We start from the raw sequence: 27733 nt of genomic DNA, 5'->3' as shown, positions 1-27733 counted from the left end.
CAATTAAATGTTTTCCTTTATAAGAGCTGCTATGATTATGGTCTCTTCACAGCAATAGAAACCCTAACTAAGACAGGATGGATTAATGTTTGTGATTAATAAGGTAGGGGATAAATAAGTACATGCACTCATGTGGACCTGCGTTTGGATCCCTGGCACCCAGAAGTAGTATACACTTGTGACCTGCCCCCAGTGTTGGGGTCAGAGGCAGACCTTGGGAGTTCAATGACTAGCTAATGTGGCTGAAATGGCCAGCTTAAGGTTCAGTGAGAGACTGTCTCAAATGAGTTTGGCCTCTTCATGTACCCACATGAGTTGCTACACCTGGCCCCACACACATATATACTACACACACAAACACACACACACACACACACACACACACACACACACACACACGAAGAAAAAAGAAAAACCATGAAGGGTAAACAGGTAATTTCCTGCATCAGGATTTGAGCATACTTTCTTAGAGCACACTTCTTCCTGGCCATCTTGGAAATCATTATGTAGACCAGGCTGGCCTCAAGCTCGAAGAGATCCCTCTGCCTCTGCCTTCTGAGTGCTGGGATTAAAGGCGTGTGCCACCACACCAGCTTAGAGCGTACCTTTCCATAGCTGGTATATGCCAACAAGACCTGGACAACTTGGATTCATCCATTCAGATTCTGGTGTCTGGCATCAGCTTTTTGAGAAAGAATCGAATGTAACAGTCCATAAATCCCTCCATGGTTTGTATTGGGGTAACAGCAGAGGATGACAGGCTTTGGAGCCTTGGACCAGTAAACTCAAGGGACACACTTCAACAACTTGCTATAAGCAGTGCCTGCCGATGGCACATTTCACATCTTAATCTGGCTTCAGGGAGGGATGGCTTCCATGGGAACAAACGAAGAAAGCAAGCATCTAGTTATGCAGGAGAAGGAACACCCTCTTTCTAGATGGAGAAGGAGGAAGCAGGAGCAGCCAAGCGGCCCATTATAACTTCTTCGTATTTGAGCACCTTCGGTCACTGTGGTGGTCTGAAGATGTCCCCTGTAAGTCTCACCATCTGAATACTTGGTCCCCAGCTGGTGGGTGTTTGGAGAGGATTAGGAGGAAGTATGTCGTTTGGGAGGGGTGATGTTTCAAAGGACTCTTTCTGTTTTGTGGTTCAAGACGTGCGGGCGCTCTCACTTGGCCCTGTGGCCATGTCTTTGCTGTCATTGTGGACTCTTAGCCACCTGGAACTGTAAATCCAATTAAGCTTTTTTTTTGCATTTATTTTATGTATGGGTGTTTCGCCTGCACATGTGTCTATGCACCACGTGTCTGGCTGAGGCCAGAAGACGAAACACATAGCTGTGGAACTGGAGTGACAGACACGTGCGAACCACCATGTGGTGCTGGGAATCCAACCCAAGTCCTCTCTAAGAACCAGGGCTCTTAACTGCTGAGTCATCTTTCCAGCCCCTAAGCTCTTTCTCTCATACACTGCCTTAGTCATGGTAAAGTAACCGAGACAGTCACCGGGCTGACCTTGAGCTCACCATGTAGTGAGCGTCTGGCTTTCCTGCCTTTGTCTCCTGATGCTAAAACTGCAGGTGTGCTTCACCATACCCAGTTTATGTGGAGCTTTGTGCATGCTAGGCAAGCACTCTTATCGGCTAAGCCACCTCCCCCAAGCCCCTGCAACTTTTTATAAGGCTAACAAGGACAGTAGTTTGATCTACGTGTGGTAGTGAATATCTGTAGTCCCAGCACTTGGGAGGCTGATGCAGGAGGATTCTTCAAGTTCCAGGCCAGCCTGGGCTATATGGTAAGACTTGCCTCAAAAACAACCTACCAAACAAAACAACAAAGATTTTTATTTACTTATTTTTGGTTTTTCAAGACAGGGTTTCTCTGTGTACCTTTGTCTGTCTTGGAACTCACTGTAGACCAATGGCCTCAAACTCAGAGATCCACCTGCCTCTGCCTCCCAAGTGCTGGGATTAAAGGTGTGTGCCTTTAAGGGGCCATTAAGAAGGCTCAGCAGGTACCTGCTGCCAATCTTGACAAGCTAAGTTTTACTCTCAGGACCCACTTGGTGGAAAAAGAGAGCTGACTCAAGGTTATCTCTACATATATTCCATGGTCCATGTGCTGAAACATTTTAAAGTATCTGAAAAGGGGAGTGGAGAGATGGCTCAGTGGTTAAGATCGGGTATTGCTCTTGAGGACCCTAGGTCAGTTCCCAGTATCGTATCAGGTAGCTCACAACTGCCTTTAACCATCTCCAGGGAAATCTGATGCTTCTGACCTCTGAGGTCACCTGTGAGCTCTCTCTCGAGCGCGTGCACACACACACACACACACACACACACACACACACACACACACACACCTTCCCATAATTAAAACTTTAAAAAAATATATAAAGGAAAAACAATAAAAACACAACATAAGGCCGGCACAGTGGTGCACACCTTTAATCCCAGCACTCAGGAGGCAGAGGCAGGAGGATCCGAGTCAAGGCCAGTGTGGTCTACAAAGTAAGTTCTAGGACAGTCAGGGCTCTGTTACAGAGAAACCCTGTCCTGAAAAAACAAAACAACCCCTCCCCCCCAAAAAAAAACAAAATAAAAGTAACTAAAAAACACAGCATAAGATCCTGAAAAAAAAATGTATGAAACCCTACAAATATAATAGACAAATCTGAAGAAACAAAATGCACAGCTAATTAGGAACTGAATGGCTAAATAGTCGAGTGAGAAAGGACTCAGTAATAACTCTTGTAATGAACTCAATATATATATTTTAAAGATGGTTATTAGTCCTTTCTCTCTGGAAAATGAAAAATCCACTCATTTTCTTCTCTTGCTTCCACCCAGAAATTACAGGTTGGTAAGTGGTAATTAGCAGAGCTCCCGTCAAAGCCAATTGCCTAACGGGGCCCGACATTTTGACTGGAGTCGAGAGAATGGAGAAAGGTTAATGGAGAGATCATTAGTCCCTGCTTGGCGGCAACGTTCCTTCCCCTGCCAGGACAGGCGGCCTCACTCAGCCTGTTTTGGGGTGTATTGGCAGCTGGCCGCATTTCCCTTCCCGAAGGCCAGCGGTGTGGGGAAGGTGAATGAATGGTGTGGGCTGAACTCAGGTTTTACCACTGCGCTCACCCCCTCACTGGGACAGAGCTTCTCTTCGAGTCACCGACAATGCCCCTGCCTCACGCGCTCCTGACCCTGGGACAAGACAGGGACCACGCCCCTTGCCCAGGTGAGGTAATACACTTCCTCACCTTGGGGCTTTAGTACCTGGTGTCTGGTCTGGTGAGGTGACCCAGCCAGCAAAGGTGCTGAGTGAGTAAGCCTGGTGACTTAAGCTTGCTCTCTTGAACTCACGTGTGTACCCTGGCACCCACAATGCCTGCATCTACTTCACATCACATCACACACACACCATTTTAAAAAGATGGGGGAGAGGGCTAGAGAGATGCCTCAGTAGTTAAAGGCACTAGTTGCTCTTGAAGAGGATCTGAGTTTGACTCCCAGTACCTACACGGTAGCTCACAATCATCCACAACTCCAGTTCCAGGGAATCCAATGCCCTCTTCTGATCACAAGGAGCCCCAAGCACACATGTGCACAGCCATACATGCAACCAAACACTCACACACGGTAAGTGAATCGGAAGGTTTTAATAAGTAGATCTTTACAAATGTATTGTTCCATGTCCTATAGTACTACTTTCCTATGACTTTGCCCAGGCTGGCCTCAAATGATCCTCCTGCCTCAGCCTCTCTGGCAGGTAGGTAGCAGGTGCACCATGGCATAGTGCTCGGCTTCTTCCAAGACTCATCATGCTGATCGTCCATATGGATGGAACTCTGTCTGGTGTCCGGCAGGACGGCTGGGCAGCTAAGGGTGCTTCCCTCCAGGTCTGAAGAACTGAGTCAGTCGTCAGGGCCCACATGGTGCAGGGAAAGAAAAAACGATTCCCACAAATTGCCCTTTGACCTCCACACAAGTGTAACACGTGTGCACAGAGAATAAGTGAACAGGACCCCAAAGCAAATTCCTGTTCAAAATTATTTTAGCTTGAAACCTACTTCTATTTTTAAATTTTCTCTTATTTTTTGAGACAGGGTCTCACTCTGTAACTCTGGCTGGATTGTAATTCACTATGTAGACCAGGCTGGCCTCAGACTCAGAGAGGTCCTCCTGTGCATGCTGGGATTACTTAAGTAGCTAGTATTTTTAGTTTTAATGTAACTTGGATTTCTAGGAACATACACATTTAACGTGTAATCCGAGGACAGATGTTATTCTGTTCGGAACTTCATTGGGGAAATCTCAATGCCAGGACAATGCTGCCCTGCTGTTAGAGCTGACAATCAGCTCACTCTGCCAGCCTGCTTCTGTGAAATCCAAGGCAATCCAATGACCTGACAGCTTCGCTGTGTGTTGGTCACACACACAGACAGCAGCACACTCACTATTTTATTGGAAGCTATTTCCCTTTGTATTTGTGTACTATTACACTCAGACGGGATTAGTGTTCCTGAACAAGGAATGGTAGGGGCTGAGCGGCATCACCAGCGGTGGCTTTAAGGACCGAGCGGCATCACCAGCGGTGGCATTATTTAAGGACCGAGTGGCATCACCAGCGGTGGCTTTATTTAAGGATTGAGCGGCATCACAAAGGCGCAGAGGAACTGGTGGCCCTAACACAGGAACTGACGTGGAAGCACTACGAGATGTAAAAGCTGCTGACAGACATGACTCCTGCTTTGGGCGAGGAAACAATTCTCTTTATCTGTTTTCTGCACCCCACCTCCACCCCAAGACTTAATGCTGCATTCCTTTGTTTAAACTGGCCAATAGGGGGCATGTGCTCAGCATATATGAGGCCCTAGTTCAATCCCCAGCATCCAGAACCTACGCACACAATGAAAAGTAACTGGGCATGCATCTCTCAACAGCACCGTTTTCTTCTCAGCATACACGAAGTCAAATGATCCATAACTGAGCGTCCTTTCCCTGAGAGCAGACGGCACTGTAGATTGCAGAGCTTGCAGAAGTCTGAGCAGATATGGGAGAGAAAAGCCAGAAGTGGAACTGGAGCCACAGAGCAAGAGAATCACTTAACGACACTTGCTGCCCCCTGCTGGCAAAGCATATTAGAAAATGGAACAGAGTTTCAGAGTGGTAACAGCTTCACAGCACTGAGTCAGATGTTAGAAATGGTGGAGGAGACTCCATGTCCCTGGGGTCTGCAGATTCAGTATATGCCTTTAAACAAACAACCACATTCATTAACTCGGGATGTAAGTTCATGGCCACGATCACCGCTGTTAGCCTTTTCTTTTCGATTGTCTGTGTCTAAAACTCTACTGTTCAAGTTGTAGAATAAGGACATTGAGTCCAAAGTATGACAGATTTTCACAGTCTTTAACAAGTACTTCACTTGGAACCTAAGGCCTCATGTACAATAAGTATACTCTGGGAGCTGGAGGGCTGGCTCAGTGGCTAAGAGCAGTGGCTGCTCTTCCAGAGCACCCAGAGTCTGTAACTCCAGTTCCAGGGCATCTGACCCACGCTTCTGGCCTTCGTGGGCTCGAGGCACCCATGTGGTGCACAGACATACATTCAGGCAAACACTCATACAGGAAACAAAAATGAGACTCTAAGTACACGGAAAGGAGGTAGAGGGCATGTGTACAGACTGAAACAGCTTTCCTGGAGGGGTAGAAGCCCCCTCTGCTAGAAGAGCATCCTGGAAGGCAGGAGGTAGAGCAGAATGTAGGCAGTAAAATGACAAGCGGAAGTTGTTTCCTGACAGCAAACCCCAGCGTTCTCCTCAGCAAAGCGTGCTTCCGGTGGAGCTACTCGGGGTCTTGTCTGGCTCGTTTGGGGCTCTGCTGTTCCCCGGGCAGTGGATTCCTCCTCACCGAAAGATTCCTGAGTGAATGCAAGCTCTGCATTTGCTGCAGGCGCAGGGCGAGCTCCGTGGTGCAGGCCTGCTGGACTGCTTCTGCCTTCTTTATGTCCCAGCTCAAAGCGACAGCCAGGGCTCGGGGGTCCTCCCTGGAGACCAGCTGCGGCAGGAAGAAGAACCACTGAGACCACAGCTCCGTGCCCTCGCCTGCGCTCTCGCGTTTCTTCTCATCTGAGACAGCTCTGTACTGCAGCCCAGGCTGGCCTGGAATGCACTGTGATGGGCCTTTCCTAGCACGTGATCACTCAGGCCCACAGGGGAGTGAACCAAGCTCAGGTAATCTAACCTCCTTCCTTCTAGATTGGCAGGTACTTGGTACAAGGGCCAAGAGCAAAGGGTAGAGAATACCCACCCCAGGGATCCTCTCGTCCAGCCACTGGTCCTCCACTCTTAAGACAGCCAGCCCAAGAGGGCCCCACAGGCCAGCCTGCCTTCTGTCCCCCATGGTGCTGAGGCCCAAACCCAAGGCTGGGGAATGTTGGCCAGTGCTGCTCTTCCCCCAGCCCTAAGCTGGCCTTCTTGTGCGACTGTGCTGGCCTCGGATTACTTAGGGACTCTCTCTACCTTGAAGCCACCTCAGAGGCTTGGAGACTAATGTTTGATGACCCGAGAATCTCTTTTCTGATGACCCCTTTTCTTTTAAAAGCCACTTGGAACTGGGTAATGGTGGCACCTTTAATCCAGCACTTTCGAGGCAGAGGTAGGTAGATATGAGTTCAAGGCCAGCCTGGTCTACAGAGCAAGTTCCAGGACAGCCAAGGCTACAGAGAGAAAACCTGCCTTGAAAAACTAAAAAAAAAAAAAAAAAAAAGCCACTTGGATTTTGATTAAATAAGATGTCTGCAAACGCTCTGGCTGTGTTAAAAGGCAAACTGGCAGCTGTCAGTCATTCTCTGCAGTTCAGGGCCCTAGTCACCGCCCACCTCCAAATCCTGACTAGAGAAACTCAGCTCTGGAGCCGGCCTCTCCTTCAGTGCAGTGAGGATCTGGCTTGTAAGTGCTATCCCAGAAGCCGTCTCTTTGCCGACGCCCGTGTCAACCGCGTCCAAGTCTTCAGCGAGGGCAGCTTTGGACTCTGCAAAGTAGACGAGAGAGGAGCAGCAGGCCATGAAACCACAGTCAGCCGAGCAGGGGACCAGCAGGGAGAGAGCAGCCGCATTCCCGGGGGGTTGTCGTCTTCGGGAAATCTCAGCAAACAAGGCCCCACCCTCAGGATGCTCCCCGAGTAGCCGAGTCCTACCTTCCTGGTTGGACAAGATGTTGCCTTCCTTGTCCAAGGCCCGGAGATAGAGTTCCAGGAGCTGCTTGGACTGGCGGGCCTCCTCTCTCTGGTCAAGCACCTGCTGGAGTGTGTTCTGGAGCCCCTGGACAGCGGCACAGCTTTGGCAAAGTTCCTGAGCCAGCTCTGAACAGGGGATGTCGATGAGTACCTGGCAGTCAAGCAAAGGCTCTGAGAAACCGTAAGGGAGGTGGCAGCTCTCGCACACATCCATTTCAGAACACTTCATCTTTTTCTCAAGTCACTTTTTTTTTTTAAAGATTTGTTTATTATATATACAGAGTTCTGCCTGCATGTACGCCTGCAGGCCAGAAGAAGGCACCAGATCTCATTATAGATGGTTGTGAGCCACCGTGTGGTTGCTGAGAACTGAACTCAGGACCTCTGGACGAACAGCTAGTGCTCTTAACTGCTGAGCCATCTCTCCAGCCCTTAATTTTTGTTTTTTTAATTTTTTTTTTTAACTAAAAAAAATTCAACATAGAAACTGAAGGAGGCAACTGATCATTCTCACAATGAATCAATTAAATTTAAAACTCTATTACTGTTGTTGTCACTGTGTATATTGTGTATGTGAGCATAGGCATGAAGACATCAGGGTGAACATGTGGAGGACCGAGTCTCTCTACCATGTGGGTCCCTGAGCTTGATGGCAACTGCCTCTACCTACTAAGCCGTGTTGCTGGCCCTGTTTCTTAAAAATATTTATTTATTTTTGTTTATGCATGTGGAGATGAGAGGGTAGCCTGGCTTTTTACCTGGGGCTCTGAACTCAGGCCATCAGGCCTGTGCTGCAAACACACTTACCTGCTGAGCCATCTCTCCACCCAAGATTCTGTTTTAGAATGTAACCTTCCCAGAGCTTTGACATGGCATGTTCAACCTGTGACTGCAGAGGTCATAAGACCAGACCCTACCTCAGGTCACCTATGGCTACATGGTGAGTTTAAGGCCAGTCTGGAATACATAAGGTCTCAAATCAACAACAAAACTGCTTCTCAAGGAAACGACCAAACTGCTGGCATATTAGTTTGCTATGCAAATCTCACAAAGCTAGGGTGGCATCCAGAGGCAGAGTGGTTTTCCAATAGCCACAAGGCCCTGGGTCTGAGCTCTAGCATTGAAAACAAGCAAACAGGGATAAAGAAAAAATGATCCTTGTGCTCAAAAGAGAAAAAAAGCCTATGGTTGGTATGTAAAATATATTAAAAAAATTAATTAAAAAAAAAAAACTATTAAAAGAAGGAGGAGGCGGAGGAGAGGAAGCTGGCCATGGTAGCACATGCCTTAATCCCAGTAAAGGAAAGCAGAGAGAGGCCAGTTTGATCTATATAACAAGTTCTAGAGTAGGCAGGGCTTCATAGTGAGACCCTGCCTCAAAATAAATAAATACAATTAAATAGAAAAGAAAGAGAAGAAAAAGAAACGTCATAACAAAAAGAGTTCACATCTCTTGAGTAATAGGAATGAGGGAATGGCATTTCCCATTACCTACATGGCCCAGTCCTCTTGAAGGCCACATTTCTCCTTTATTCTTGGGTAGCAGCCTCAGAAAGTCCTTTTTGTTTCTTTGAGACTCTTGTAGACTCAGCTTGATTTGTAGCTGAGGATGGATTTGAACTTCTGATCCTCCTTCCTCCAACTCATAGTACTGAGGTTATAGTTTTACACACACATAGTACTGAGATTATAGTTTTACACACACCACCAGTTTATAAGCTGTGGGGATGGAAGCCAGTGTAGGGAAAAGGGGCCAGCTAAAGAAACCCACCCTGACCCTGGAGCCCGGAACCAGTGAAAGAAACACAGCCTAGATCTGGGACCTGAGCCAGAAAAAAAAAAAAAAAACACTTTATCCCTGAACCCAGAACCAAAGAAACATGCCCTGACAAACCCTGGAATCAGAGCCAGTGAAAGAAATATGCCCTGGCCTTAGAATTGGTGCCAAAGAGCTAAGAAAAGCCAGCGAAAGAAAATTAGTTTGGCTCTGAAATCAGATTGCTATATCCTGCAGGGAGACCGCCCCCCACCACCCCCAAGCTCCAGGTATAGCCTGACTCCCAAACAGTCAGGCTATCTTTCTCTCCAGAGCTGAGCTGTCCCAATGCAGCTCCAGCCTCCAGAGCTGTCCTAAGCAGCTCAAGGTGTTGCCTGACTCCCTGAATAGTCAGGACACCTTTCCCTCAGGGTTGCAACAGTCGTTTATAGCCAGGGCTTCATGCACGCTAGGCAAGACTCCACCAAGTGCCCTACGTCCCCAGCCCCTACTGTTCTGAAAACAGTCTCCACTGCAGCTCAGGTTGGCCTGGAAGCTCTGCAGTTCAGGCTGCCTGTTTGGCAATCTTCCCTTCTTAGCCCCCAAGTGCTAGGGTTGCAGGCATGAACTACCATGCCTTCTACCCTTTGATTCTTCTTTCTTTTTAAAGATTTATTTATTATGTATACAGTGTTCTGCCTGCATGCTAGAAGAGGGCACCAGATCTCTCATTATAGATGGTTGTGAGCCATTATATGGTTGCTGGGAATTGAACCCATGTCCTCTGGAAGAGCAGCCAGTGCTCTTAACCTCTGAGCCATCGCTCCAGCTCCTACCCTTTAATTCTTAAAAATAAATAAATAAATAAATTGATAAAAATGAAAGGCCTGGACAGATGGCTCAGAGGTTGAGTGCACACTGCTCTTGCAGATAATTTAAGTTTCATTCCCAGCATCTACAGTAGACAGCTTACCATCTCCTGGAACTCCAGCTCCAGGGGTCCTGACTCTGACGGCCTCTGTGGGCACCTGCACTCACCCATGCACAGGCACTCAATCACATCCAGAAGAAAACTGAAAAGGTTCCTGCCTTCTTTCTGTCCAGAACACTGGCCCTGACACCCCCATGTGGTGCTCTCTTGATCTGAGGCTTTCAGTGTGTTATCTCTTGGGAACCTGCCAATGTTTTAAATGGGCATACTCTTTAATTGAGCAATTACACTCTGAATTTATTTTATAGAGAAGCAACTCTGCAAAATGGCTGAAGATACCCAATATGGACCTCTGGACTCCACATAAGCATGCACAGGAGAACACTTCCCTGTTCTCACACATGTGCAACACACACACACACACACACAAACAGGGTTGGAGAGATGGCTCAGCAGTGAGACCATGTACTGCTCTTCCAGAGGACCTGAGTCCAGTTCCCATCACCTACATGGGAAACCTCAGCTCCAGGGTATTCATTGCCTCTGAAGGAACCTACACCCAATACACATACACATACAATTTTAAAAATAATAAAAATAAATAATAAAAAGCTGATATAACTCTGCATACATAAAAAAAGAGGAGAAAACATACGCATACTTGTTTGTAGGCAAAATGTCTTGGAGTGGGAAACAGGCAGATCACTGGTCTCAGGGAGGGAAAAGGTGACTGCAGAAGGGCATATGTCCTTACGTCCATATGAATCTTCCATTTGGGGAAGTTTAGCATATCCCACCACCATAACCCATCTTAGACTATTTCCCCACTGCCTGGGGGTGCAGCTCAGTGACGAAGCATGTATATAGCCCCATCTCAGCACTGAGAAAAAAATTTACCATCTAAAACCAAACTCATTAGCAATTACTCCCTAGCTCCTATTGGTGCCATAGCCCACACAATCATTTATCTACTTTATTTGTTTGTTTTGTTTTGAGACAGGGTTTCTCTATGGAGCCCTGGCTGTCCTGGAACTCAGAGATCCGCCTTCCTCTACCCCACGAGAGCTGGAATTCAAAGTATGCACCACCACCGCCCAGCTTGTTTATTTGTTTTTAAGTCAGGGTCTTACTATGTAGCCCAGGCTGGCCACACACTCATGATGCTCTTGTCTCAGTCTCCCAAGTACTGGGGTATAAGGCTTGTACTACCATGCTCAGCTTAATCTACTTTTTAATCTCCATGGTATTGCAAAGGCTAGCAAATTCATATAAATGTAATCACAGAGTCAGATGTGGTGATGGACACCTGAAGATCCAGCACTTGGGTTGGCAGAAGCAGCAAGATTGCTTACTGCAAGTTTGAGGCCAACCTGAGCTATGTGAAAAGATCAAGGCCAGCCAGGCCTTCAAAGCAAGACTTGTGCCAAAGAAAACAACCAGAATAAGTAAATAAATAAACATTTTTAGCTGATGCACTCATAGATGATATGGTCTATTGTCTGGCTTCTTTCACTCACTACAGTGCTTTTAAGATTCGCTGATGTTAAGCTGGCGAGATGGTTCAGAGGATGACATGCTTCCTGTGCGAATCTGAGGACTGAGTTCAGTTCCAGGAGCCTACATAACAGTGGAAGGAGAACTGACTCCACTAAGTCATTCTCCTTCCACACACATGCCCATGAGAGGCAGGTCTCTCCCATCTCTCTCTCTCCTCTCTCTGTCTCTGTCTGTCTCTGTCTCTGTCTCTGTCTCTCTCTCTCTCACACACACACACACACACACACACACACACACACACACACACACTACTAAATTTTACTAAAGATTCACTGGTGTTGTACCGTGGGTAAGACCACTCCTTATTGTGTGTGTTTGGGTGTGTACATGCAGGTGGAGGACAGAGGGCAGCCTCGGCTATTGTCCCTCCAGTACTATCCACCTTTTCTGTCTTTCCCTGACCCAGTAGGTGAGGCTGGCTAGCCAGCAAACTCCAGGGATCTACCTGTCTGCCTCTGCAGTCCTGAGATTCCAGGTGTGCACCATCACAGCTGGCTTTTTCACATGGCTTCTGAGGACTGAACTCACATCCTTGTGTTTGTGTCTCCTCAGCCCTGAGACCCCATCCTTTTTATGGACACACTCTCCACAATTTGCTGATCTAGTCAGCAGGGGTACACTCACCTAGGACATTATCTTTTTATTATTATTATTTTTTCCAGACAGGGTCTCACTACGTAGCCCTGGCTGTCCTGGAACTCACTCTGTAGACCAAGCTGGCCTCAGACTCACAGAGATCCTCCTGCCTCTGCCTCCTGAGTGCTAGAATTAAAGGCATATGCCACTATTCCAGTTTATCTTTTTATACCTTTTGAATTTTGAACTGTGTAGATGTATTTATCTTACTTATTCAAAATGAGCATGTAAGTTTAAAAAATTACCAGAAAGGAACCTCCTTATCATCTCCAATCTACACAGTAGTTCCCACCATCCCTGCATACCACTCTGTGTATTCACTTGAATAGGTCTAGGGTGGGGCCTGGGCATTCACATTTGAAAAAGTCCACTCATGAGTCTGCTGCATACTGAATATAAAGAAACAATTGGAGACAGTTCAGAGGCAAGGAGCACTTGCTGATCCAGAAGACCCAAGGTGGGTTTCTAGGCAGATCTGCCGTTAACAGTTGTTCACAATTCCAGTTCTAGGGGACAGGACACCTTCAGGTACCCAAGGGCGTCAGGCATGCAAATGGTGCACACACACACATGCAGACAAAACACTCATACACATAAAATAAAACAACAGATTTTGACAAAGACCACTTTAGAGCAGACTCAGAAAATGAAGGTTCTTAGTTGTAGGACTTACTTATGAATTGAGAACTATTGGGGATGAATGGTTAGAAGGGTGGCTCAGTGGTAGAACAGGACTCAGCATGCTCAATTGCTAGCACTAAATAAACCAACTCAGAAAACAACAAAAAGTGGGGTGGTGCAGGCTCACAATCGCAGCAGTTTGGAGGTCGTGCAGGAGGAGCCAGCCTGGGCTACAAGATGTTAGGATTCTGCCACTCCAGCTATATGAATGCACATGCGTAGTTCAGTAGCTAAGCAAGGGGTCCTCTGTCTTTGCTACGCCATTTCACATGTGTGGCGTGGCTCCTTAAGCCTACCCGCGCATGTGCAGGGGAATCCTTAAAAAGCGGGATACAAACTGCTCCCTCCTCTTCTGCCCCCCCCCCTCTTGCATGTGTCTCTGCCCCAGGCCTGGCCACGCTCTCTTTTGTCCCCCCCTCCCCCATTTCTAACAAAGCTCTGACACTGGGTTTTGTCCTGCTCACATGGTAAAAGCGCCGCATTTAAAACCAACACAGGAGACCCCATCTCAAAAAACCAAAACAGGGCTCAGTGGTTAAGTACGCTTGCTGCTTTTCCAGATAACTGGAGTTTGGTTCACAGAACCCAGGTCAGCTCACAGCCACCTTTAACTCCAACTCCAGAAGATCCAGTTTTCTAGCTTCTGTGGACACCCACAGAAACACACACATACATATAAATAAAAATAAATCTTAGCCAGGTGTAGGGGCGCACACCTTTAGTCCCAGCACTCAGGAGGCGGAGGCAGGTAGATCTCTGTGAGTTTGAGGCTAACCTCATCTACAGAGTGAGTTCCAGGACAGCCAGAGCTACATAGTGAGACTCTATGTCCAAACAAACAAACAAACCTGTTTAAAAGATTTAAGGCAGGGAGTGGTGGTGTGTGCTTTAAAACCCCAGCACTGGGAAGGCAGAGGTAGGTAGTGTTGCTACATGACCACAACAGCGACGATTAATGAATAACGTGCTGCATAAAACTAACAGGTGGATCTCTGTGAGTTCCAGGACAGCCAAGGATACACAGAGAAACCCTGTCTCAAAAAATCAAAAAAAGCCAGGCGGTGGTGGCGCATGCCTTTAATCCCAGCACTTGAGAGGCAGAGCCAGGTGGATCTCTGTGAGTTGGAGACCAGCCTGGGCTACAGAACAAGATCCAAGACAGGCTCCAAAGGTACAGAGAGAAACCGTCTCGAAAAACCAAAACTCAAAAACCAAACCAAACCAAAAAACCACACACGCAAACACGCAAACGCGCGCGCGCGCGCACACACACACACACACACACACACACACACACACACACACACACACCCTGAAAATAAATGGACAATTAAAAGAAAAAAACAAGTTCTCTACAGACAATTTAAAAAATGGAATTACTACGGCAGGAGAAAAGGGGGCCAGAACCTAAGGTACTAGGACAGCAAAGGCTGGTGAGTGCTGTGGGCTGTGGACGAGACTCACTTGGAGGTCCTCTTCTGACAGCAGGATGATGCTGGACAGATCCTCTTTCAGCTGCCTGGCCACGTTCTTCCACTTGACCCCTGGCCCGCTGTCTGTTTCGTCAACGTCGAAGGACTCTTGGGAAACCCAGGCTGTTCCTCCATCTGACAGAGAGAATGCCAGCCAGGTCAGCGATTCAGGGGCCGCTCTGCCTTCAACCCCAACACACAGCACCATGGGAAAGAGCACGTCCTTCTGCCCGACCACTCAGGGTGATGTAATGACAGGGATGCAGCTTTTCTCAGGGATTCGCAGGCCAGCTAATCCCTACCTCAGGCCTTAACGTTCTCTCCTCTGTCTTCTGGGTCCCATGCCCTACTTCTGTGGGAAACTGTACTGTATTCTTCGGAGAGATGGTGGTGCACATCTTTAATCCCAGCCCTCAGGAGGCAGAGGCTGGAGGACTGCAGCAAGTCTGGGGCTAGCCTGATCTATAGAGTCAGGCAAAAGGAAAAAAGGAAGCAGTGGCCACTTAGCCCTGAGGTGCGGTCACACACGGGTCAAAGGTCCTACCACAGCTCTCTTGATTAGTCTCTGTGCTTGGCTGTGTTCTTTTTTGGGGAAGTGGGAAGCTAAGGTCTCATGTAGCCCTAGCTAGGCTTGAACTCATTCTGTAGTTGAGGTTAGCCTATAACTTCTGATCCTCCTGCCTCTGACTCCTAGGTTCTGGGATCACAGGTACCCACCACCACGCTTGGCTGCGTTGAAAATACTCGCTCTGACCAGCACTTCTCCTGGGGGTGGTGAGGGGTAGGGCTGATTCTTTCCTTAACTGGGGCAGCAAGCACAATGGTGGCTGGGAAAGCCATGGCTGAAGGGTGATTTCCTCCATGGAGTAGCAATGGTCTTTCTCAAAGACGCTTCTCTAGCTCTACGATGAGTGTTAATCTAAATATTCAGGGATGATGATGGCATCATTCACCTCTACTGAGACCTTGCTGTGGGGCAGATAAGAGCAATCACTAATATGGTGCCTTGGACAGTGTCTGGAGACATTCTTGGTTGTCGCAGTCGGGATAGACAGATGCTGTAAGTATCATTTCAATGAGGACCTGGCAAGCTGTGCAATTTGCCCAGTCACCTGGCTAGAAACGACAGAGCCATGATTCACACCCCCAGTTTCACTGACATGCTGGGTTTCAGTTGCTGCGGGTCTGGGTGAGATGTCTCACTCATCCACATCCCTTAGCACTGTGCCTGGCACACAGAGGGGCTCAGGTAACATCCGCCGTGTAAATGCTTGGACAGCCAGACTAACAGCAACTGCTCACTGGTGCAGCCAAATGAATGGGGACATATATTGGCCGTTCAGCCTAAAGTTCTTACCCGAATTGTTGTATGTCCACTTCTCGTTACCAGCCAACGCCACAAACTTGGTATTAGAAGGCAGACAAAGGAAGTAGTCATCGTCGTCCACTATTGTACCGTCCTCTGCCAGGACCAGGGTGACTGGTGTCAGGGACTTATCAATGGCCAGTATTTCGCAAGCTGAGAAGAATAAAATGTCTGGCAGGTGACAAACATCTTAAGGAAATGACATCCGTCTTAGTACTCACATGTGCGCCCCAAGAGCTAACTAGCAATGCTGGGACATAACAGTAGATAAATCACAACCATAACTCTTAGCACCAATGTAACATAACATTTATCACATGCCTGGTCCTGTTCTAACTGCTTTTAAGGTAAACTACTAATCCTATAAGGGAGTTACTATTATTAGTCCCGATTTACAGACAATGAACCCAAGCTCAGATAGAGTAAGTAAGCTATTCAAAATCCCACAGTAAGTAGCACAGTTGAGATTTATTTTTTAGATTTTTGTATGTATGAATGTTTTTTTCTGAATGTGTGTGTGTGTGGACCACATTCATGGCTTGTGCCCAAGGAGGCCAGAAGAGGGCGTTGGATGCCCTGGAACTGGAGTTACAGATGGTTGGGAACTGTCACGTGGGTGCCTAGAACTCAACCCAGATTCTCTGCAAGAGCAGCCAGTGCTTTTAACAGCTGATCCATCTTTCCAGCACCCCAACGTGAGATTTAAACCCAGAGTGGCTCCTGGAAATGTTTTCCACAACTACTCTGCACCCTGACATAGCCATTTGAGCCAACTTAAACAAGCGCCCAGCCAGAACCTGGCCTAATTGCTTGTGGACAAGTAATGCTGTCTCTTACTCACTTATTTAGTGGTCCTCTTAAATTCTACATATCAAATGTCAGAAAAAAGAACGAAAAGTGCTTTCTTCTCTTCGTCGATATCTTCCTTCGCAGCTGTTCTAACTGAAGGAAAATACAACAGCGGCAGAAGCTTGTCTCAGAATCTTTCATTTTTATTATTGCCAGGCAAGAGGCTTTCCACAATGCTGTCATCACCCAAAATAGGACGGCCAGTAGTCTCCTCTAGGCTCAGCTGCAGAGAACACGGGCCTCTCTGTGCCAAGGACACGCAGCCAATGCAGCTGAAGTGGCACTGAAGTAACCCAGCGGCGCCAAGGTGAAACGCAAAGGCAGAATCCCTGTCACCGAATCACACCCTGCTCCTGGATCTTGGGGCTCTCAGGAAGCTGCACACACTATGACTACAGGCCGGGCGCTAGCTTCCATGAAGACCCGCAGAACGCCGTCGGGTGCATAGTTTGTTGCTACGGGATAATAACGCTTGTAAATCATTTGAACGTGCCATCTCGTTTGAGGGCTCCAACAGTCCTTTGAGGCAAGGCTGGGGATGCACCCAGTAGGCTGCTGAAACACTAAGGGTCCAAAGACAAGTGCGAGGTCGGGTGGTATAGTCAGGCTCAGAACCTGGGTCAGCTCACGTTCCTTGTGTGGACTCCAGGGGGCAGGTGCTGGCTGCTGCATCTAATGGACCGGGTCCTGACTGTGCACACCCATCCCCACCCCACCACGGTACCGCCTCTGGGAGCCAGAGCAGAGAGAAGACGCCAGACTCCGCGTGATCCCAAACCCGGCCAGTGAGCCTGGATCTGCACCGAGCCTCTCGCGGGAGATAAAAGCAAGCGCCCCAAACCTGTCAATCACCGGACCCACGTGGGCCGCTGCAGCCCCCCGGCTCCGGGTCACCCTCCCGACCCCTCCCGGTCCCCTCAGCAGCCAACCTTTGCTCCTCAGCTCCTCGAGGGAGGAGGCCGCCACGCCGTGCTGATCGCGGCTGTGGTTTCGGCGCAGCAGACACGGCTTGAGAGGCCGGACATCGTCGTCGGGGTCCGGGGCGCTGGCTCCCCGCGACAGCGCCATCCTCCTCTAAGAGCTACCTGACTCTGGGAAATCCGGAGCAGCCCAGAGCCGCTTCCCCGGTCTCTGACACCCTTCCTCCCGTGGCCTGCCGGGAGATGTAGTTCTCTCCCCAGCAAGTTACGCCAAGTCCAAGGCACGCTGGGAGATGTAGTTCTAGTCCAGGCTAATCGCATGCTTTCCGGGGCACTTCCGGAATTGTAGCTTCTGGGTTCAAAGCCGGGGGCGGGGATTGGGCTCAGGAAAGGGAGAGAGCTGGCGGTTTTCTTTTTTCTTTCCTCTGCGCTCTCCTCTTCCCCTCTCCCCTTCCATTCTCTTCTCTAAAGCACTATATGATGGAACCCAGGACTCACGTGTGGTAAGCACAGTTCTACACATTGCCAGCCATGTCTTTATGTTTTATTTAAGAGTTGGGCAATGGCACACACCTTTAATCCCAGCACTTGGGAGGCAGAGCCAGGCGGATCGCTGTGAGTTCGAGGTCAACCTGGTCTACAGCGCCAATTCCAGGATAGCCAGGGGTACACAGAGAAACCTTGTCTCGAAAACAACAACAACCCAAACAAACAAACAAACAAAAAAAAGAGTTGCCATTGAGTTGGGTGTGGCTGCGCAGGCCTTACGTCCTCAGGCGGCAGAGGTAGGAGCATCTTGGTGAGTTCAGAGCAGCTTGGTCTGCAATGTGAGTTTCAGGACAGCCAGAACTACATAAAAGAGGAGAAACAGTGTCTTAAAAATAAACAAACAAACAAGCCTGACAACCCTCTTGACTCTGCATCCTCAGGTATAAACCACTATTCATGATTTGGTTTTCTTTATCTTGTCAGACTGCAGGAGATGCAGCCCAGCCTTGCCTGCTCTGTAGCCTGAGTTCTCTCAGAGGCTGTGAGGCCTGAAGTTAACCTGTAAGCCACACCTGCCCAAGGACCAGGTAACTTCCTGGGATTCTGGGAATTATAGTTATTGAAAAAAAATAAAATAAAATAACAGCAAAGCCTCATGGGAAAGTACGGTGGCCAATAGGTTTTGTCCATATAAGCCTTGCCAACATTGTCTCCCGGGACACTCACCTGGAAAGTTTCCAAGTGATAGTCCTGACCATTTTTCATCTTGATCAGTATTTAACATTTTAATGCTTGCTTTAATTTGGCCAACATGGTGGAACTGGTTTTTCTCCAATGAATTTCAGGATTAACAAAACCTCTACCCAGGTGAAGTCAGGATCTTGGCTTACACTGTACTGAAGAATACTTCAGTATGAGTTAGATTGAAGAAAGGGTTTTGTAAACAGATACTTTCTGTCCCGTCTACCTGTTCCCAGATAACTGACTCCAAGGCTGACTATGAATTATAAATGCCCAGCCATCAGCCAATCAACTTTATTGTTAACAATGAGCATAATCCACAGCGGGGTTTATTAAGGAAAATAGGGACCTTGGTAGATTTAAAGCAATGGGAGGGGTTAGGAGGGCATGTGTCTTCTTTCCTTGCTATAGCCGGCCTTTCACATGCTAGGCAAATGTTTTACCACAGAGTGATATCTCCAGCCCTTTTTATCATTATTATTTTTTTGACAGGGTCTTGCTAAGTTTCCCAGAGAGCCTTGAACTCATCCTGTTCATAGCTCGACTTCCTAAGTAGCTAGAACTACAGGAACAAACTACTGGGTCTGGCTGATGTTGTGGCTTTTAGTGTTTTGGTACTAAGGACTTAGCCCAGGGCCTCATGCAAGCACTTCAGGACTGATTTTGTGACTGAAGTACAATGTTCAAAGGATACGGTTTACAAGCAAGCTGAAAGATTAAGTAAACATTTGACATTACCTTAAATGGCCTTACAGCCAAAGTTTCATCCTAGGGCCCAACATGGGGGAAGAGAACAGATTTCCAAAAGCTGTGACACTTGGGCACGCCTGGGCACACACACTCACACATACACACAAACATACACAAATAAATGTTATAAAATTATTATTAAGTAAAAAAGAGGGGGAGAAAGAGAGCTAGTTTACTATTTCTCTTAAAAATTTGCTTTTAAGCCGGGCGTTGGTGGCGCACGCCTTTAATCCCAGCAGTCGGGAGGCAGAGCCAGGCGGATCTCTGTGAGTTCGAGGCCAGCCTGGGCTACCAAGTGAGCTCCAGGAAAGGCGCAAAGCTACACAGAGAAACCCTGTCTCGAAAAACCAAAAAAAAAAAAAAAAAATTTGCTTTTATAGCCAAGTGGTGTTGGTACATGCACTCAGGAGGCAGAGGTAGATCTCTGTTAATTTGAGACTAGCCTTATCTACAGAGCAAGTTCCAGAATAGCCAAGACTACACAAAGAAACCCTGTCTTGAAAACAGCCCACACAAAAAATTCTTTTTTTTTTTTTTTTTTTGGTTTTTCAAGACAGGGTTTCTCTGTGTAGCTTTGCGCCTTTCCTGGAACTCACTTTGTAGACCAGGCTGGCCTCAAACTTACAGAGATCCACCTGCCCTTGCCTCCCGAGTGCTGGGATTAAAGGTGTGCGCCACCACCGCCATCACCACTACCACCCCTCCCCCCACACCTCCCCACACTCCCACCCCCGCCAAAAAATTCATTTTGTAAATGAAGCTATAAGACTATTTATGTGTTTCTGTGTGGTTTTGAACAAATTACTCAGTTCATTTTTTTTTCAAGACAGGGTTTCTCTGGGTAGTTTTGGAGCCTATCCTGGAACTCACTCTGTAGCCCAGGCTGGCCTCAAACTCACAGAGATCCGCCTGCCTCTGCCTCCCAAGTGCTGGGAATAAAGGTGTGCACCACCACCACTCGGCTAGTTCATCATTTTTTATCCCAACAACAGTTCATAGATGGGAAATGTCTCTGAATAATCTTTGAAAGTCACAGGGATTCCATAATCAATCTCTCCTAATTTGCACCTTTTGGGGTCAAATTTTTTGTAGACCTATTTTATATACAAAGTAATTAATAGAATCTCCTCTTTGTATCTTTTCAGGAGCAATTTGAAATCCCCAAGAAGGCAAAATTTTCTTCTTCAAACATTTTTTCTAAAGTATCTGCATTTGAATCAGCTAGTAAAATATAGTCCATGTAATGATAAATTATGGATTTAGGAAATTGTTTACATATTACTTTCAATAGCTGTCATACAAAATATTGGTACAGGGTTGGGCTATTTAACATTCCCTGTGGGAGAATCCTCCATTAATATCTCTTAACTGGCTGAGAATTATTATAAGTAGTGAAGATTTACTGTGAAGGTAAATCTTTCTCTGTCCTTTTCTTGTAAGGGTATTGAAAAGAAACAGTCTCTTAAATTGATAACTATAAGAGGCCATCCTTTAGGTAACAGAGTAGGCAAAGGAATTCCAGATTGTAGAGAGCCCATTGGCTGAATTACTTTGTTAATTGCTCTTAGGTCTGTTACCATTCTCCATTTACCAGATTTCTTTTTAATAACAAATACAGGAGAATTCCAAGGGCTGGTTGATTCTTCAGTATGCTGAGAATTTAACTGCTCTTGTACCTGCTCTTCTTCTTCTTCTTCTTCTTCTTCTTCTTCTTCTTCTTCTTCTTCTTCTTCCTCCTCCTCCTCCTCCTCCTCCTCCTCCTCCTCCTCCTCTTCTTCTTCTTCTTCTTCTTCTTTTTGTACCTGCTCTTCTAAAGCCTGCAGTTTCTCTGTTGTTAAAGATCATTGTTGAACCCATACAGGCTTGTCTGTTAACCATTTTAAAGGTAGAGCGGTTGGTGTCTTTGAAAGATCAGCAGTTGTTGTATGTTGTTCCTGTGCATCTGGATGGCTGGTGACGGTTCTTTATAATAATACCTCCTAATATTTCTCTCATAAATGTGTTAGTTTATGGTTTGTTTCTGAGGTTAGAGGAATGTTATTCTGAGTATTCCATTGTTGTAATAGAGCATGGCCCCATAAGTTCATAGCTATATTAGCCACATATGACTTTAATTTTCCTCTCTGTCCTTCTGGACCTATACCTTCAAGCCATCTTGCACTCTGTTTCACTTGCGATAATGTTCTAATCCCTAACAGCTGAACATTTACCTACCGAAGAGGCCAATTTAGATGCCAAAATTCTAGTGCAATAATAGTAACATCTGCACCTGTGTCTACTAAACCTTCCAAGAGAATGTCATTTATTTATATTTTTAATTTTGGTCTTTGTTCATTTATAGAAGTTTGCCAAAACATTTGCTTTATGGTTTCTCCTGAATTTCCTGTTTTCTCTGCTACAGCTGTTCTACCACTCCAAGCAGCCTGGCTGTTTCCAGTGTAGCCTTGAACTTATAGAGAACTGGATGGATCTCTGCCTCCAGAAGGCTAGGATTAAAGGCATGTGCTACCACTGCCTGACCTCTGTGTTTAATATAGTGGCTGTTCTGTTCTCTGACCCCTAGATAAGTTTATTGGGGTACACAATATTTCAACCACAAAGGAATGCTGACAAAGTTCAAGTCAAGGGTCACAAAGTTTGATTCATTACACAGGGAGGGTCTGTTGTGGAATATTACTTTAACTATATAAAGTTTATTACATTTGTTTATGCTGAATTTGTTTAACAATGGAAAGATGTGTTACTTTGCCTGCCTAAGGTACCTGACTGGTCTAATAAAAAGCTGAATAGCCAAAAACTAGGCAGTAGAGAGATAAGCAGGTCTGGCCAGCAGATATAAGAAGGAGGGGAATCTAGACTTGAAAGGAGAGAGAGAACAAGGGAGGAAGAGAGGGAGATGCCTAAAGCCAGCTAGCCAGGTAGCAGCCAGCCAGACACGGAGGAAGCAGGAAAGTAGAACATACAGAATAAAATAAAGGTAAAAAGCCCCAAGGCCAAAGGTAGATGAAGAGAAACAGGTTAAAATAAGTTATAAGAGCTAGTGGGACAAGACTAAGCTAAGGCTGAGCATTCATAATTAATAAGTTCCTGTGTCATGATTTGGGAGGTTGTTGGCGGCCCAGAGAAAGCCTGCTAAAAGTATCAGTACTTGCTTCAACAGACACTGCTCAGAAATGGGACTATTGTCACCATATAGGCAAACTTAATGGTGGTTTTTGTTATTTGGGTGGAGATTTTTGATTCTCAATTGTTAAGAAATGTGAACCAGATTTGGAAGGGATACATGTCCCTTGAACTTTCCTGGTCTTCGTATCCCACCTGTATCAGTAAGATACCCTTCAGGCTATTTTGAAGGAAGTCAGTTTTAAATAAGTAACATTAATTTTTAGTCTTGCCAAAAATGAAACGAAATCACATAAGAGAAATGAAGTTAAAGTATTTATTTATTTTATCTGTATGAATGTTTTACTTCCATGTATCTCTGTGTACTACACACTTTTCTGGTACCTGCTAAGGCCAGAAGAAGACAGCAAATACTATGCAACTGGAGTTCAGGAAGGTTCTGAGCCACCATGTGGGTGCTGGATTAAAGGCATGTGCTATCACTGCCTGACCCAGGGTTCTCTGCAAGAAGACAGCAAATACTATGCAACTGGAGTTCAGGAAGGTTCTGAGCCACCATGTGGGTGCTGGATTAAAGGCATGTGCTATCACTGCCTGATCCAGGGTTCTCTGCAAGAGCAGCCAGTGTGCTTAACTGATGAGCCATCTACCAGTCATCTCACCTTAACTACATAAAAAAGGTCGCTGAGGACTGGAGAGATAGATGGCTCAGTGGTTAAGAGCACTGACTGGTTTTTCAAAGGACCCAGGTTCAATTCCCAGCACCCACATGGCAACTGTTTGTAACTCCAAGATCTGACATCCTCACACAGACATACATGCAGGCAGAACAGCAGTAACAGAAGGGCACTGTTGTAGACTAAGTTGTTGCTTTAGACCCCAACAAATTGAGCTAAAAATAAAAATACAGACTAGGAGCAGCTAAATTCTAGGACACTTGCCTACCCTGAACAAGACCTTAAGTTTGATTCCCAGTATGGGAGGGGGGATATATTCTTGCTAAGATTTCTCATCACTGAATTAAAAATAAGATGTTTATCTGAACTTCTCAGAAATCAAGATTGGAGAGAGAGATTTCTCAAATGCTAGCTCTGCTTAGCATGATCATGAAGTTCCCTCTGCCTTAATTCTTACACAAGGTAACCTGAAGTGGCCTGATGTTGACTAACCAGTTATTTTTCTATTGTTGTATCCTTGTCTTTGATTTACAAGGCAAGCAACTTTGATGTGACAAATCCTCTTTCTTTTTTGCATTTTTTTGGCTAACACATAACTGTATTTTACAGAATTGAAAATAAATAAAAATGGAAATTAATAAAATTTGTCCTTTGGAAAGAATGGTAAGATTGAAAATCAGAAAATACAGGGAAAATGTGAATTACAGAGGTGTTTGAAATATTCAGACACTTCTTGGCAACATATTCCTCTTGGCTCTAAAACAAATCTGTTTTTTTTTGTTGTGGAATATTACTTTAACTGTGTAAAATTTGATTATGCTACATTTGGTGGTTCAACATGGGGCCTGAATTTCTACATAGAGCCTGAGAAAGCTGATAACAAAACAAACAACTAAAAACAAAACAAAACGAAAAACTGGCTACTGCTCCTTTAAGAGGCTCTGCCATACAGTGAGTACTTGAGTAGCCAGCAAGTAAAGTAAAAACAGCAAGCTGAGTAAAAACGCCTGCCACAGTGTGGACACCAGATTCCCAGAACTGGGGCAGTTGAATGCAGCTCTCAGCCAGGCTCAAGGGGTGTACAGCTTGGCTCTCATGGACCCAAGTGGGTGGAGCCAGCCGCCAATGCAAAGCCATGTGGCAAATTTAAGGTTTGGCTCACTGGGTCAGGAAAGGCTACAGATACACAGTAAAGATAGATTCAGATGGGAGGGGGGGACTCTAAACAGATTACAGTGTGTTTAAAAATGTATGTAGGCTTAAATAAGAAAAGAAGGGACTGGAGAGAAGGCTCAGGGTTTAAGAGCATTGCCTGCTCTACCAGAGGTTCTGAGTTCAATTCCCAGCAACTACATGGTGGCTCACAACCATCTATAAGGAGATCTGGTGCCCTCTTCTGGCATGCAGACATTCCTGCATGCAGAACATTGTATACAGAATAAATCTTAAAAGAAAAGAAAAGGAAATGGGTATAGACAGTCATAGAAAAAAAGTAAATAGTTTTGTAAATAATAAAGTAAAATCTTTGAAGTAAGAGTAGAGTGATATAAAAAGAAGAAAGCCACGTAAAGATGGGAAATACACAGGAAGTCTGTATCCTGTATGGTGGTGTGTTGACTTTGTATCTTTTGAATGTTGATGAGTGTACAACAGCTGCTGAGAGACATTGCATTGAAAAAGGGACTGCTGAATTAAGCTAGCCTAGATACTTTAGGGATGCCTTAACTTTAAAATGGAATTCAGAAAATGTATTGCATTGGGGAAGAGGTTATGATTTTGTTTCACAAGAAACAAAAGGCTGTGGATTCTTTCAAGGTTAATAGAGATCAGTTTTGATAAGGGGTAGGGGGAGACCCCTTGAAAATCTTGACTATAAACAAAGAAATTAACTAAGAAAAACATACATGACATGTGATGTATGTATTATCCCTCTGCATGGGAACAGTTCTGGGACTGGACAACAAATGTTACAACTAATTTTTCCAGGACTTGACCATTATCTCAATTTTCCCTAAAGATACCATTGTACAACAGGAAGCAATATAGAGAACACAATCCCCACATTCCCAAGAGGTGGAGTGAGTGGTTTTTGGTCATTCAGTGGGTTATGGATGTTTGTCATCATTTAGTGGGGATATAGGAATATAGGATAAAAAGACAACTATCAGGTGGTGGTGGTGGTGGTGGTGGTGGTGGTGGCGCACACCTTTGATCCCAGCATTCGGGAGGCAGAGCCAGGTGGATCTCTCTGAGTTCGAGGCCAGCCAAGTGAGTTCCAGGAAAGGCGCAAAGCTACACAGAGAAACTCTGTCACACACACACACACACACACACACACACACACACACACACGCACACACACAGACACACACACACACAGACAACTATCAACCTCAAATATTTTACATTGGTATGGATTTTGGTATGTTGATATAAATTTAAAGTTATTTTTTGTTATACTGTATCTATGTTTCCACTTTTGTTTAAGGTATTTACCTGTACAGTTCATTTAAAAATGTAAGGTAAAGTTCTAGTCCTTGAAAGCTATTATAAATTATTGGGATAATTAAATGCAGATTAGTAGTTAGTCATATATAATAATCAAATTTGTAGTTATGTTAGGTATGTTTTCAAGATCATTCAGAGACATATTTTAGATAGATGATCTTCAAATACTTCAAAGACCTACAGAATATGGCATTTAAAATGTTTTGTTGACATAGGGCTTTTCAAGACAGTAACACATAGCTGCTCCTGGCAGCACAAATCTACTTCATAAAAGGATGATAGGCATCAAAGAACCTCCATATAGAGTTTGCTTTCATTATGGCAAAGCTACCCATTTGGGTAAGAAACTTCCCTTGCTTTGACTGCTGACAGAATGCTATACAAACTGGACCAGCAGGACACAAAGGAAAGTAACTGCCCAACTTTGCCAAGATAAGGCAGGACAGTGTAAATGGAAGTTTGTGTCTTTCCAGCAACTCCTAAATGCCCAGAAGCTGCTTCCCAAATTACCACTCAGAGGCTTATATTAACTATAAATGCTTAGCAGGTAGCTCAGGCTTATTACTAACTAGCTATTACACTTAAATTAACCCATTGTTCTTATTTATGTTTAGCCACGTGGCTTGGTACCATTTCTCAGTATGACATTCTCATTTTGCTTCCTCTGCATCTGGCTGGTGACTCCTGACTCCACCCTTTTTCTTCCCAGCATTCTTAGTTTGGTTGTCCAGCCTATACTTCCTGCCTGGCTACTGGCCAATCAGCATTTTATTACACCAGTTTGAGTGACAAATCTTTACAGTGTACAAGAGGAATATTCCACAGCAGGACAGTCCTTCAAAATTCCCATAGAAAAATCTGCCTGATATTCTGCAGGATACAAAGGAAAGTATGGAGGCCCACAAAGGTTTTCTAGTGGGATCTGAGATTGCTTTACCAGCAGGGTTGCATAAGAGGATGATTGGATCATGGGCCTGGGTACCAGGTGTTTGGAAGGGTCTGCACTTGGCTGTATCTAGCAAGAGGGAGGTCTTTTGCCTTGTCCCAAAGCATTATTATAAAAAGCCCTTTTGAATAAGGTTCTGGGCCATTGGGTATTGATCCAGGTCTTTGCGAAGCTATCCTGTGTTTCTGTCTGGCTTATCTCAGCCATCTTTCTATCTACAAATTTCTTATTCCTCTTTCCTCCTCATAGGAATCCTTTTAAGGTAGGAGCTGGCCTCCCACAGATGGTGCCCAAACAGGGACTTAGGTGCAGAGGAAGCTGAGGGAGAGCAGGAAACTATGGAAGCAGTTGGACATGTCCAGTTTTCTAATGAAGGCAGTGATATTTTATTCTTTGGGAGCTAAAACTGTAAATATAATGCAATATAGAAATAGTTAGGCTGCAGCAAGTATCTCTCTCTGTCTAGGTTTCTTTCTCTCTCTCTCTTAATTTCTATCTATTAAAATTAGGAAATATATAGGGTTAGGTATAGGAATATAGTGTAGGAAGAAACTTGTAGCAGAAAAGCAACATGTATAGAGGAGCTGTGTCTTTGGTTTTCCAACTATGGGGCTCTGGACATAGACTCCTGGGGGAGTATCAGAGTCAAAATGCAAAAATACTTTGAGGAAAATAGGCTGGAGAAGACTCCAGTGGAAGCTTTTGGCCTGTGGACAGCTTAGATCTGAGTCCTGAGCGGCAGGGTGAAAGTTTCCCTGAGGCAGACAAAGCTGAGACAAAACCCTCTGCTCCAGTGCCGACGGATAAAAACATTTGTTGATAACATTGTACCATTCAGGGTCAGTTTCCTCTTGGCCATAAAGTTGAGTTTAGGAAACAGAAGTCTTGGGGAAAACTTTGTAATTTCTCTTACTCATAAAACTGGAAGCTCTTCAGGGCTCTTTTTCTTTCTGTAAGGGCAGAATTAGACTCACCTGGAGGGAACATCTATCAGAATGGGAGAGTCACCTGTAACTGCCCTAGCACAAAAATCCCCTGGAGCATTGCAGACCCTTGCTGTTAGTACTGTGTCTCTTCTTCAAGCCAGCATTTGGGAA

At 45.6% G+C, this 27733-nt stretch overlaps 1 protein-coding gene across 1 annotated transcript; it reads right to left on the bottom strand.

The window, feature by feature from the left end:
• Nucleotides 1–3639: 3639 nt before the first annotated feature.
• Nucleotides 3640–17635, bottom strand: Dffa (DNA fragmentation factor subunit alpha). The gene is made up of 6 exons (XM_006975225.4): nt 17412–17635; nt 15625–15786; nt 14260–14402; nt 7196–7385; nt 6879–7030; nt 3640–6055 (listed from the first exon to the last, which is right to left on the bottom strand). Exons 1-6 carry the CDS (start codon nt 17548–17550, stop codon nt 5843–5845), a joined length of 999 nt encoding a protein of 332 aa, XP_006975287.2. The 5' UTR covers nt 17551–17635; the 3' UTR covers nt 3640–5842.
• Between the last annotated feature and the right edge of the window lie 10098 nt (nt 17636–27733).

This window comes from Peromyscus maniculatus, chromosome 2, assembly GCF_049852395.1.
Source record: "Peromyscus maniculatus bairdii isolate BWxNUB_F1_BW_parent chromosome 2, HU_Pman_BW_mat_3.1, whole genome shotgun sequence".
NCBI classification, from domain to species: Eukaryota; Metazoa; Chordata; class Mammalia; order Rodentia; family Cricetidae; genus Peromyscus; species Peromyscus maniculatus.
The sequence above is the reverse complement of the archived record's forward strand: the minus strand, read 5'-3'. Positions and strand labels throughout refer to the sequence as shown.